At 39.9% G+C, this 13,799-nt stretch overlaps 1 protein-coding gene across 1 annotated transcript in view; it reads left to right on the top strand.

The window, feature by feature from the left end:
- The first annotated feature begins 186 nt into the window (after window positions 1-186).
- LOC145401734 (uncharacterized) overlaps window positions 187-13,799 on the top strand; it is a 52,752-nt gene continuing 39,139 nt past the window's right edge. Inside the window, 8 exon segments of the mRNA XM_080273915.1 lie at window positions 187-250; window positions 5,520-5,678; window positions 7,356-7,493; window positions 8,244-8,373; window positions 9,054-9,107; window positions 10,265-10,522; window positions 11,154-11,486; window positions 11,978-12,145. Of these exon segments, the coding sequence (XP_080130041.1) occupies window positions 234-250; window positions 5,520-5,678; window positions 7,356-7,493; window positions 8,244-8,373; window positions 9,054-9,107; window positions 10,265-10,522; window positions 11,154-11,486; window positions 11,978-12,145 (1,257 nt within the window). The 5' untranslated portion in view covers window positions 187-233.

The raw sequence follows: 13,799 nt of genomic DNA on the forward strand, positions 1-13,799 counted from the left end.
TCACAGTATATTAACATTACGATGACAAATGAAGCCAGTCAACTTATAATAATTAATATTGCCTTTATTTGGTCCAGCTCGAGGAATTCAGATTAGTGTGGAAGGCTTAGTCCACGTTTATGTCAAAATGCCCAACAAAGTTGGCGATTTTTTGGCAGTGGCGAATAGTGTAGTTGGCGAGTGAGAGTGAGGAGAGGCGGCCAGCTGGTCATGTCAGCCTTATTTACCCCGCCATGGGCTCGAGGCTGAGGTAAATATGCACCAGATACAAAAAACAACCATTTCTTGTCAATATGGAATGAAGCAATCAAGAAAAAGGGCGATCTGTGCCGAGGAATGGGAGCAATTGAGTCCAGGGATTATATTGGGGCGTTGGTGCTACTGTGATTTTTGGCTAATTTTTGCAGCATTTTTTTCTGCTCATTTCGCCGAGTATAATTCCACTGCAATAGGTTGGCATGTTTGTCTTTCTCACATCATGTCCTGACAATTCCCACCGTCCATGAGTTTAATTGGGTGGTATATAAGTAGGTCACTGTTTCCTGGCAATTGCTATTGTTTATTTACAGCTAAAATTTTATTTTGTGACAGTTTTAATTTAAATGAGATAGGTATAGCTGGCAGCTTGCATAGAGGTGGTAGTTTGCATAAGTTTAGATGGGAAGTTAAATTTAGATGGTAGAATTGTTGAATTTAGAGGGTAAAGTAAAATTAGGTGATGAATTATAACAACCTGTGTAGTAATTTGCTTAACAGATTCATAATGAGATTAACCTTGTTATTTTACTAATGGCTACCATCTTATGATGAGTGGCTGCCTGACCTGAATGGGTTACATGAAAAACTGATACTGTAGCACATGGGCACTGGTGTTACATATTAATCAAATAGGTCTTTCCTAGGTTGATTAAGATAGGTTAGGTCAGGAGTTTTGTAATACGTATTGGTGGCTTCCATTGTTAGATTTAGGGGCAATCCTAGGTGGTTAGAATCATAGGGGGTCTGGGAGACGAGGTCCCCTAGTTAGGTTGATGAAACCATCAGTAAAGACGCTGCCGCAGGCATCCAAGTAGCCTCCATAAATACCCCAAAATAGGCAAAATTTTGCTTGTTTTACATGTTTCATAGTCTGAAATCAACAAGTAATTATCTGTGTTGCATGGAACTGTATTAAAATTACTTTCCTTACGAAAGTGAGAATGTAAGAAGACAGGTGGAATTGGTGCACCGGTGTTTTACAGTTTCACCCAGTAAAAATAGTTGGTATGTTAGGGTAAATACCGATAGTGGTAAAGGTAGGGGCAGACACCATGCGACACATCTCAGGTGCTCATCTCCGTGACTTGGTCTTTGAGCCTGTGGTGGATTATTTAGTCATTTTTCCACAATGCCAGACCACTGCATCAGTCAAGTTACTGTGGTTGCTTCCCCTAGGTGTTTCTCGTAGTATTCCTTTTGCAACCAGCCACCTGAGGATCATTGGACACCTGAGTCGAGTGGTGCCTCCTGCATACATCAGGATTCAGACCCTTTCATTGATGGACTGACGTTTTTAGCTTGCGACGTAAATAAATTTCTTCAGATATAAGTAACTGCTGATATAGGCTAAGTACAGGAGCTGCTTACAAGAGATTGGTTTCATATAGGAAGTAAGTCATAGTACCAGTATAGGTGATAGGTTATATATAGGTAGTAGATTGCATATTGGCTGTGGGTTAGGTATAAGGGGTACACTATGTTAAATATAGGTACTACCACAGCACAGTACTAAGGTTAGATATTGGATAAGTTAAATATAGAGGTTAGGTTAATTATGGAGTAAGTGTTAGATACCGAGGTTAGGCAGAGGTTGTAGGCGAAATAGGAGGAGTTGGTTATATAGTGAGGTAGCCTAAGCAAAATAAAGTGATTAGGTTAAATATTACAGTAAGTGGTAGGTTAAATATAGGGGTCAGGTTAAATATTACAGTAAGTGGTAGGTTAAATATAGGGGTCAGGTTAAATATTACAGTAAGTGGTACCAGGTTAAATATAGGGGTCAGGTTAAATATTACAGTAAGTGGTAGGTTAAATATAGGGGTCAGGTTAAATATTACAGTAAGTGATAGGTTAAATATAGGGGTCAGGTTAAATATTACAGTAAGTGATAGGTTAATTATAGGGGTCAGGTTAAATATTACAGTAAGTGGTAGGTTAAATATAGAAAATAGGTAATATATAAGGGATAGATTATGTTTACTGGAGTGGACCTAACCTAGACTAATGTTAAGTAACCCAAACATGATGTAATGGTACATGATCAGGCATATCTAATCACTTGGAACCTCATCAAATATTATCATACATGCAGAACATAATACTGTACAGTATGTGTGGCGATTTGTTTGTGGGCACCCCATATGGGATTAAGGCATCTGGCAATAGATAGACAGATAGATATTTTAAAGAACACCCATAGATAGATAGATATTTTAAAGTTTTGTGACTGTATCCATCAGTAGCTTATGTTTGTTGGTGTACAGTATGTTTGTGTATAATTTATTTCCTTACTTATCTGTACGTATGTAGGTATCTTTATATTTGTATGTATCTCTCTATCTATTCATGTATTTCCTGACTCTTTGTGTACAGGATTTGTTTATTACATTGATACATACTGTATGTTCATTAAGTATTTGGATTTGCTATTGTTAACGTTCTCCCTACGTGTCAAGTGGGGTTGGTGGAGGATTAGTGCCCCTCCCTGTAAAAACAATTAACTCTAAGCCCTTGGCCACCCCGTTTGGGATACATGGCGTGTGGCAAAAAAAAAAAAAAAATACTGTATGGTATTTTTTCTGATACTGGGCATGGACATTACAATTTATACAGTACAAATCACAAATTTGAAAGTTCATTTTCCAAAACCCTCCACTTTTCATAAAAAATTTTATGCAATAGATGGATGTTGTTATCATCAGGCCTTGCAAAATTAGTGCATAGTTGAAGACAGTTTTTTTGGAAGATATATATATATATATATATATATATATATATATATATATATATATATATATATATTTTTTTTTTATAAAGCTGTTGACCCAAGCATTATGGATTTGACTGTTCCCTGAGGCCCAGCAGTTCTCCCATATATAACAGATGGCACCACATACACACACTGCTTGGGCATTCATTTCGTGTCAGTACTATCCAGACTGAAGCATACAAGAGTCTTATTCAGGACTGGTGTGGTGATATTTGTGGGGGTTGCATGTGTGTTCTGTGTATGAGAGAGAGAGAGAGAAAGAGAGAGACTTGATTATCTTGTCTTATTCTTGTACTGCAGATAGTGTGTTATCAGGCCGCGGCTGTTAATTTTTTTATTACAGTATGGCTTCTTTATTTTTTCATTTTATCAGCACAAGAAGTGTTCTCTGTGGTAATTAAATTTATCTGTAGTTCATTCATTTTAACTTTGCAATGATTTTTATCCATTTGCATCCTATTTTCCATGGCTCATTGTTAGAATAATAGAATACTACAAACCTGCATCCTTTCCACAGCACTTCTTCATGACTAGGATTGCATTTTAGTGTTGATACCCTATTATATCTCAGGATTGAAGTTGGAGAAATTTACACTAAAAAGAAAACTCCAGCCCTGCATCCTATCCATAGCACTTCTTTTTTACTATTATAGTATCATATATTAATGTTTATATCTTGCTACAGCTCAGCATTCTGGATGGTGAGATGGCAGATGTACACCACAATAAATGTAACACAGTAAAGTGCTAGGGGTTGTATGCTGTTTAAAAGGATGCAAGTTATTTCCCAAACTAGGGCAGAAAAATGAGAATAAGAGCAACAAGTTTATTCAGGATGGAGAGATGGCAGATTTACTCCAAAATAAATTAAACATAGTATAGTTCTAGGGTTTGTATGCTGTTTAAAAGGATGCAAGTTCTTTCCCAAACCTGGACAGAAAGATGAGAATAAAAGCAACAAGTGTATTCAAGATGGAGAGATGGCAGATTCACTCCAGAATATATTAAACGCAGTATAGTGCTAGGGTTTGTATGCTGTTTAAAAGGATGCAAGTTCTTTCCCAAATTAGGGCAGAAAGATAAGAATAAAAGTGATGTGTATGAAATGGATTAAAGGAGAGTGTTTCTAGCTAGCCTGCTGCACAACAAGAGGTCTGCCTTAACCCAAGAGAAGTACTTTTAAAGAGGTCTTGGGAGGATGTTTCTTTACCCCTCCATTGTGGAAAACATTGTGTATGCTGAAGAAAATTGTCTCATAGGTACAAGAGCAAATGGAGGGAATAGACAATATTGCACATTATCTATCTATCCATCTATCTGTCTGTCTATCCATCCTATATATTTGTGTCCATCTATCTTATCTATTTATCTATCCATCTTATCTGTATCTATCTATCTCAGTATCTATCTATCTATCTGTCTGTCTTTATCTATCTGTGTCTGTATGTGTCTAACTATAACAATGGCTAATATTGTATCTTCTGTACAAAAAGTAAATATGGTATTAAACATGTCCTTGGTCTAAATGAGAGGAGGGCTAAATGGAAGTGAGTAATTGGTATGCAGGGTCTCTCTCTCTCTCTCTCTCTCTCTCTCTCTCTCTCTCTCTCTCTCTCTCTCTCTCTCTCAAATTCACATCTCCCCATCTTCAGTGTTTAAAAAAAGATTAACACTAGATTATGATGCTAGTCACAAAGAAGCGCTATAGTATGTATGGTAGAACAGCAGCATTCTCTCCTTCCACCACAGAGCTACATGCAATAAGCTGGAAAGGGACAAAAATATGGGCCAGGTTAGAGTGAAAAGAGTATAGGTGATGTGAAGGTCAGATGTGACTCTCATTGATTTGAATCCCAAGGAGGTGGCTGTGTGTGTGTGTGTGTGTGTGTGTGTGTGTGTGTGTGTGTGTTTTGATTGTGTGTGTGTGTGTGTTTTGATTGTGTGTGTGTGTGTGTGTGTGTGTGTGTGTGTGTGTGTTCTCATCTAATGCCACCAGGAGCTTAGGCCAATTACTTACCCGTTAATATTCTTGGTTTTCATTGGTATAGATTAAGGCACCAACATCCTATACAGTAATATGACATTAGGATGAATGAATGATTGGATGGTTCATTTTAATACATTGGTTATGGTTCTCCCATTTTTATATTCATCTGAAGTCTATATTTTACCTCATCCCATCCTGAGCTGGGGGAAAATGTTATAATGATGATGATGATGATGATGGTAGTTTATTTATTATTATTATTATTATTGTTATTATTTTATTTTTTATGGATCATTCTTCAACTCAGCTTTTTTAAGTGGAAATTAGGGAAGAGACTAATGATGATGATGATAATAGTTATGCTGATTATTATTATTATTATTATTATTGTTGTTGTTGTCGTATTATCATTACTATTATTATTAGTTATTATTATTATTATACTGTACTCTTATTTTTGTTATTTTCTGAGATGACATACTCTAAATCACCTTTTTTCCTCAGAGAGAACCCGGTGCGGCTGATGGAGTGCTGGTGTGAGGTGGTTGGGCCTCAGGCAAAGGACCGGCCGCCATGGATCCTTCAGAAATTCCCAAACTCCTACAACGACCAGGAAATTCTCAAAAGCGTACCACAGTTTGCCTTCCCATGCACCTTCGACAAGTGAGATGCCTTTTTCTTTCTCTCTCTCTCTCCTCCACCTCCTCCTCCTCCTCCTTCATGCTGTTTGATTCATCTCGTAGTTTTATGCATGATATATTCATTTCCAGATATTGCCTCAGTTCATTTTTTAGTTGGAATTTGGAGTTGATGATAATGATGTTTCTTTTGTTTCTGTGACTCCAAACTCCTCTGAACATGAACGCAGTGAAGGGTAGGCTGATGTTGCCCTCCTCCTGCAGCCACCCCATCCTGTCCCCTGAAACAAGGAAGATAATGATGTTAATGTTATTATTGTGATGATGTGATTGTTGAAGTTGGGGAAAAAGAATTGTTTTAATCTTTGCTTCCTCTGTTCAGATTAGTCATCTCTTCATTACTTCCTGTCTATAACGGAAGCATGTATCATGGAAAATGTGGACTTGTACCAACACTGCAGTCCACCTTCCTGCCTTGGAGGGGGAGGGGGAGGGGGAAAGCAAAAGTATTTCCAGTCAAAGATGATATGAATATGAGAGACACAGTTCATTGCTTCAGCACAAGACTCATACCATCTTTGTGACTACATGTTGCATCATCCCCATCCACAGAGAAACTAGAAATGAAGAGTTGCCCAACATAGAGTATCTCAGCAACATCCTCCCTTCAGCACCCAACACTATGAGTCACAAACACTTACTTAAACACGCAGCCACCACAACCACACAAAACCTCCAGCCAAACAGCATTTTTCAAGGACCACCACTGGACATAGACCCCTCAGTATTCCTTGCCCATAAAGACATGATTACACGTAGCCAGACTGCAGTACATCCACCACCCTCCCCTGCTGCAGTACCAACACAAACTCAGGAACTGTCTCCCTCTGTCTGTATTTCCTACTTCCTATGATCTCCAGTCTTTCAGACGCAGTGTGTCCAGGCATCTCGAAATGAATGGATCTTGAATTTGTCTCTCTCTCTCTCTCTCTCTCTCTCTCTCTCTCTTTTTTTTTTTTTTTTTTTTTTTTTTTTTTTTTTGTAAGGAACGGTTTGTGGGCTCCTGGCCTTTAGTTCTTTCTTCCTTAAAAAAATAAAAAATAAATACAGCTCACGACCAGTCCACTTTGCTGAAACTGCAGTGCTGTTCCGCACACCAAAACACCACTTTCATCACACTATCATTATACAGACAGCACTTCTGAGAGTGTCCAGTAGAAGTTGCAGATTTCCTAGGCTATGGTCCACTGGATTCACTACAAGATGAGCCTGGGGTAACGACAGTAATGGACACATGATATAGCGGTATTATCAATTATTGAAATCTTCCGTATAGGTTTAGCCCAGGAAGGTTATTAAAAGTGATGAGAAATTGGGTTTTTATCATCATCATTAGGAGAAATACACTGAGGTGGTTTGGACATGTGGAGAGAATGGAGAATGAACGACTGACTAAGAGGGTGTATGTAGGTGAAATGGAGGGAGGGGGAGGCCAAGGATGAGGTGGAGGGATGGAGTGGAGAGGTATATGAGGGAGCGGGGTGTGAGTTGGCAGCAGGGCAATGAAATTCGAGGGACAGGGCGATGTGGAGGCGATTTGTTTGTGGCCACCCCATATGGGATTAAGGCGTCTTGCAATAGATATATAGATAAATCATAGATAGATCACCACCACGACCCTAACCAGAGTTCCGTCGCACAGGTCAACGGTGCAACACTTCTCGTTTGTGCTCACCAGCCTGGACTCGAAATGGACGTACGGGTTCTGCCGCCACGCCCCCAACCAGGATACTGCCCTCATCCTTCTCTCTCACCTACCCTGGCACCAGACATTTTACAAGTGAGTTAGCTCTCTTTTTCACTGTCTCTCTCTGCCTCAACAACATTCCTCATCTACCTAACGGTTCACATTTAACCAACACATACACTTATCACAGCCACCAGTCCTATCCAAACTTATCCTTCTTTGTCACTTCCCCCCATCCTCTCTCTCTCTCTCTCTCTCTCAGTTAGATTAGTAAGAGGAGTGGATGCACAGTTAGATAAATGATTGTAGCTTCAGTTAGATAGGTTAGGTAAGTGAATACACTGTTAGATTAGTGAATGTAGTTAGCTAAGTCAGATACATGAAGAGTTTTATAAGAGCTGAGCAAAGAAATGGAGTCTTGTTATTTCCCGCAGATGTAGGTAATGTGTGTATGAATTGTTAGTTTTTTTATTGACTAAAAAATGTGTTGATATTATTGTATGCAAATGTAGATGATGAGTAAATTGTTAGAGTTTCATGATTGTTGGAATCAAACATGGAGCTGTATTTTTGTCCACAGCTGTAGGTAATGTATGTGTAAAATGACGGTACTTACAGCTGTATTTCTGTCCACAACTGTAGGTAATGTATGTGTAAAACTATGGTACTTACAGCTGTATTTTTGTCCACAACTGTAGGTAATGTATGTGTAAAACCATGGTACTTACAGCTATATTTTTGTCCACAACTGTAGGTAGTGTATGTGTAAAACTATGGTACTTACAGCTGTATTTCTGTCCACAACTGTAGGTAATATGTGTGTAAAACTACTTACTTTCTCAGACTTTTGAACCACCTTTCTGAGCTACTGAGCAACGAGCGTACCAGCGAGCTGACAGCGTGCCTGCAGAGCGCGTACAAAACAGATGTCCCACCACCCGGCACAGACATCACCATATCCTACGCCAACAAGGTACACAGAGAGACATGCAAATGTATCCCCAAAGTTTGACAAATACTATCTTGATCTGTAGCATTAGGAGAAACACATTGTGGTGGTTTGGCCATGTGGAGAGGATGGAGAGTGAGAGACTGATGAGGAGAGTGTATGTGAGTGAGGTGGAGGGGGGGAGAGGGAGGGGGAGGCCAAGGATGAGATGGAGGGATGGAGTGGAGAGGTATATGAGAGAGGGGGATGTGAGCTGGGAGCAGGGCAGTGAAATGGTGGAGGACAGGGTGACATGGAGGCGATTTGTTTGTGGCCACCCTGTATGGGTTTAAGGCGTCTGGCAATAGATAGATAGATAGACCTGTAGCCATAATCCTGTAGGGGGTGGCCACAAACGAATCACCTCCATGTCATTCTGTGTTCTGCCTGCAAGAATAATATTGTCTACAGTAAGACTAAAATCAATATGACATTCTTTGAGCACTATAAATTCCTTCAGTATAGTGTAGGGACATATTTCCGGAGTTGAATGTAATTATCTGGTATTAAAAAGCATAAAATAATAAGATAAATCACATGGAGGGAGTTGATTGCTTGATTTTTTTATTTTATTATTTTTATTATATTTTATCTTTTTTTTTTTTTTATTATTATTATTATTATTGAAATTGTGAAGACATTTTACTTTTTCTTCTGTGTTTCAGTTTTTTGTGGGCCACTGTCCTGATCACAACAAGCTGCCTACCATCCCAGAAAATGTAAGTTTTGTGGACTTGGTGTTGTTGTTGTTATTGTAGTAGTAGTAGTAGTAGTTGTTATTGTAGTAGTAGTAGTAGTTGTTGTTATTGTAGTAGTAGTAATTGTTGTTGTTGTTATTGTAGTAGTAGTAATTGTTGTTGTTGTTATTGTAGTAGTAGTAGTTGTTGTTGTTGTTATTGTAGTAGTAGTAGTAGTAGTAGTTGTTGTTATTGTAGTAGTAGTAGTAGTTGTTGTTATTGTAGTAGTAGTAGTTGTTGTTGTTGTTATTGTAGTAGTAGTAGTTGTTGTTATTGTAGTAGTAGTAGTAGTAATTGTTGTTGTTGCCGCTGACAGCTGAACATGAACCTAGTGGACTGCAGGCTGAAGTTACCTTTCTCCTGCACTCCACCATCCTGCTTTTAGGTGATGGGGAGGGATCTGGGGTATGTTTGTGTAGCTGATTAGCTCCACCACTTGGGTATATTGATGGTAGGTTGTGAAGTGTTCTGTAGGGTGTTGATAGAAGCTCATGTAAGTTAATTTAGTAGTAGTAGTAGTAGCAGTAGTAGTAGTAGCAGTAGTAATTTTAGTAGTAGTAGTAAGGCCATGAAGAAGCAGCCTTGGTATGGTTAATGAGTGTGTGGATGAGAGAGTTATTAAACCTGAAGAGGCTGTTTAACTGATGGGATAAAACTAGATGGCTGAAGTACTGGAATATATTGTGAAGTGCATGGCAAGGACTGCAGTGCATATGGCAGGCATTGCATCCCTCTTCTACTTGGCAGTTCATGAAATAGTTTTGGTCCTGGAATGCATTAGAAAAATTAATTTTGTCCAGTATATATAATTCGTACAATTTTCATGTGTAAAGACTCCAGTACTGTATGCATAAATGTGTTGGCCTTATTTTTGTGTATATAATTAATAAGTGTGTCCTATTGGATTGGGCAGATTTGGGCTGTCTGAATGTTGCTACTCCTTACTGTGCCCTAGGGTGGGAAAGGAGGTCCAGATGATGATGATGATATTAATTAACAAGTGTGACCTATTGGATTGGGCAAATTTGGGCTGTCTGGACTTTGCTACTCCTCACCTTACTCTAGGATGGGAAAGGAGGTCTGGATGATGATGATGACTGTATGATTAATAGTAAAAATCGTGACGTGTCCTCCCACAGCGCAACCTGTCCGAGTACTACAACGCTGTGGATGCCAACAACATGATTGCCATCTTCGCCTCCATGTTACACGAGCGTCGCATCATCGTGGTGTCCAAGCGCGTGTCGAGGTTGTCGGCATGTGTGCAGGCGGCCAACTCGCTCATATACCCCATGCAGTGGCAGCACATATTTATACCCGTCCTGCCTGAGCACTTAATAGATTATCTCACCGCTCCAATGCCATTCCTCATTGGGGTTAGCACTTCACTTCTGTCGGTAAGGAATTATTTGTCTGTCTGTCTGTCTACCATTCTATCTGTTTCCCTGTATGCCTGTCTGTCTGTCTATATGTATCTCTCTCTCTCTCCCTCAGTCAGTCTGTCTATCTATCTACCTATCTTTCTGTCTATCAATCTATCCATCTGTCTGTCTGTCTGTCTATCTATCTATCTATCTATCTATCTATTTAGCTATCCATTTATCTATCCATCAATCTATCTATCAGTCTACCAGTCCTGCCAGCACACTTTACTTCCATTGGTAAGGATTTAGATAGCGATACCTCTGTTTAATTATATGCTAGACTTTTAATTCATCTATCTGTCTATTTATCTTTATTTCCCCATCAGAACATTTAACAGATTATCTCACTGCACTCATACCAGTCCTTATTGGGTAGGCACTTTACTCCTTTTAGTAAGAATTTGTTATGTTTGCTTGTATGTGTAACTGATGATGATGATGATGACGACATATAGCGACACACAGTTCAAATAGAGGGATGATGATGATGACGATAATGATGATGATGATGATGATAAATGTGTAGTATAGCTTCAGAAAGTACAAATAGAGGGATGATGATGATAATGTTTACAGCAAAGATGGTCGTTCTTTCCACCCACAGAAAGTACAAATGGAGGACGTAGGTGAGACGGTGATCCTGGATGCGGACAACAACTCAGTCAAGTCCCCGTTTCCCGATGCCCAGGCCCTGCCAGAGGAAGTCACGCAGAATCTCCGACGCAGCCTCAAAACGGCCAACAATGCCCTGGGGGACGGCGTGGCGCGGGCATTTCTCCGGGCGTTAGTGCAGCTCATCGGCAACTACAAGGAAGCTCTGCAGTTCAGGGCCGAGGACAAGAAGATCACATTTAGTAGGGAAAAGTTTGTCACCAGTCGACCTTCACACTTCCAGCCGTTTGTGGAGAAGATGCTGGAACTGCAGATTTTTCAGCAGGTATGTTGGTGATGGGAGATGTGTGAGTAGAGAGAAGTATTAGTAGGGAGAAGTACAGTATTAGATTTTTGTCCTTTTGCAGCCTCTTTCACACACCTCAGCATTAGAAAATGACAGTACTATGGAAGTACATCCTTTCTGTAGTACTCCTTCATGACTAGCATCATATTCTAATGTAAATCTGTTGATTCAAATCAGCATTCAAGAGGAAGAGGTGGTAGTTTTAGGCAAAGGTAAATTAAAAAGAGTATCATCAACCATGCAGTTAATGGGCATAAAAAAAAAAAAACTAAAGAGTATGAAAAAGGTTATGGGAAGTAGATGACAGTGTAGGGAGTCATTGTTAATGCTGTGTTGTGCCTGCTATACATGAGAATTGTGTTGTGTTATTTGTGGACCACCCTGTGTTTACTGAGAGCATTGCATGTAAATCTTGAAGTGTTTTGACATGGATGATGGTGATGATATTTTCCCCATCTCCTCCCACCCAGTTCATTCAAGAGCGCCTGGAGAAAGTAAACACCAATCGTGAGACATCAGATGAATTTGAGCTTGAAGCCAGTGTTTACTGCGAGAAGGGTGGGGGTGGCAAGGTTCGGCAGTTTGTGACCAGCGTGCGCAAGGAGGGCGGTGCCATCGTCAAGACCATGAAGAGCAAGGTGAGGTGGCCTGGGGAAGGGTGAGGCTGTGTATGTTGGGTTAGTTGAAGTTAGATTATATTAGCTTAGGTCACATTAGGTCAGGTAAGGTCACTTTTCTTTATAGAAAACAGACCTGGGTCATGTTTCTATTTACAAAACTGACCCAGGTTGTTTTTCTATACATGTTTCAAACTGACTCGGGTTGCTTTTCTGTACCTATATAAAACTGACTCTGATCACTTTTCTGTATAGAAAAGTGACCCTGGACCAGATCCCCAAGAGCAGTGACAAGAAAAATGGAACTGAGCATGGAATGCAAAACGTAGCTGCATGACAGTGTTCTGATTTTTACTGTGTGATAAGGAAGTGACGCTTGCACCCTGTTGAATGGACTTGAGGCAAGAGCAAGAACTGGACAAATGTGATATGTGAGAGGAGCATGTGGAGTTATATGAACCCAGTGGACTGCAGGCTGAAATTACCCTTCTCTTGCTGTCTACCATTCTTTTTTCAAGGGATATGGAGGGAGATGAGGGATGTTTGTATAACCAGGCAGCGATAACATATGATTAAGTTGGTGCCACCACATGAAGGCCCCCTCTCCATCACCAGTTGTGCTGATGGTGTGTCTTTACATTTTTTTTTACTTGTGGTGCTGGAGAGGGATGCCTTCATGTGGTGGCACTAATTTAACTGGGTGACTTAACTGGCTGGTAATACAAATATCTCTTAGCCACTTAGCTATTTATCTATCACCCAGGAGGAGGATGGTGCACTGAAGGAGAAAGCAACTTCAGCCTGCAGTCCATTGGGGTCACAATTTATATGAACCTGGAGCTACAGCTATCACCATACCCTTTTTACACTAACTTGGCCCAAAACTGCCATCTTGAATACCAAGTTGTAACTAGAAATTAACACTAGAATACAGTGCTAGTAATGAAGAAGTGCTGTGGAATTTAGAGCCATAGTATTGGCTTATTTTGCCATTATGTAATTAAGCTGCAAAAAGACAAAAATCTGGGCCAAGTTAAGGTAAAATGACTGAAGATATGTTGTATCATACCTAACTGTTAATGATATACTTGGTATGTGTAGTAACCTCCTGAGATGTAGGCTAGTACGACAGTGACTTCTGATGATGATGATTGTGGTGATGATGATGTTTGTGATGATGATGATGATCCTTCTCTCTACCACCCTCACCTCTTACCCTCCTTCCTTCTTCCTGTAGAGTCCATTCAAGCCTCGCAAAGACCCTGTGAGTACCAAGCGGGCCCACACACAACCGGACTCCCGCATACTGTATATACTTACCGCACTCTGGTTTGGTTCGGGTTAAGGTGTTTTTTTTTTTTTCTGCTTTTGGGGTTTTGTTGTGATGTCACCCTTTTTTTTGTCGGGTTTATATGCGTGTGTGTTTTGTTGGTTGGTTATGTGTGTATTTATCATGCTTCCAACCACCACACATATTTTTTACCTTTTTTATAGTTATGATATTCTCTCGTGGATGCCTGTGTTTATTCACCTAACACACTGCATTTAATTCTGTATATCCGCACATGAGAAGATACTGGAACACTGCCGCTAACCATCATGCCATAATAAGTACAGTGGTGAGCAAGGAAACTGTCTTAGAGCAGTATGAGAAGTTGAGGAAAGAGGACCATCA

Source organism: Coenobita brevimanus, chromosome 56, assembly GCF_032717465.1.
Source record: "Coenobita brevimanus isolate Jiangsu-jjx chromosome 56, ASM3271746v2, whole genome shotgun sequence".
Classification (NCBI taxonomy): Eukaryota; Metazoa; Arthropoda; class Malacostraca; order Decapoda; family Coenobitidae; genus Coenobita; species Coenobita brevimanus.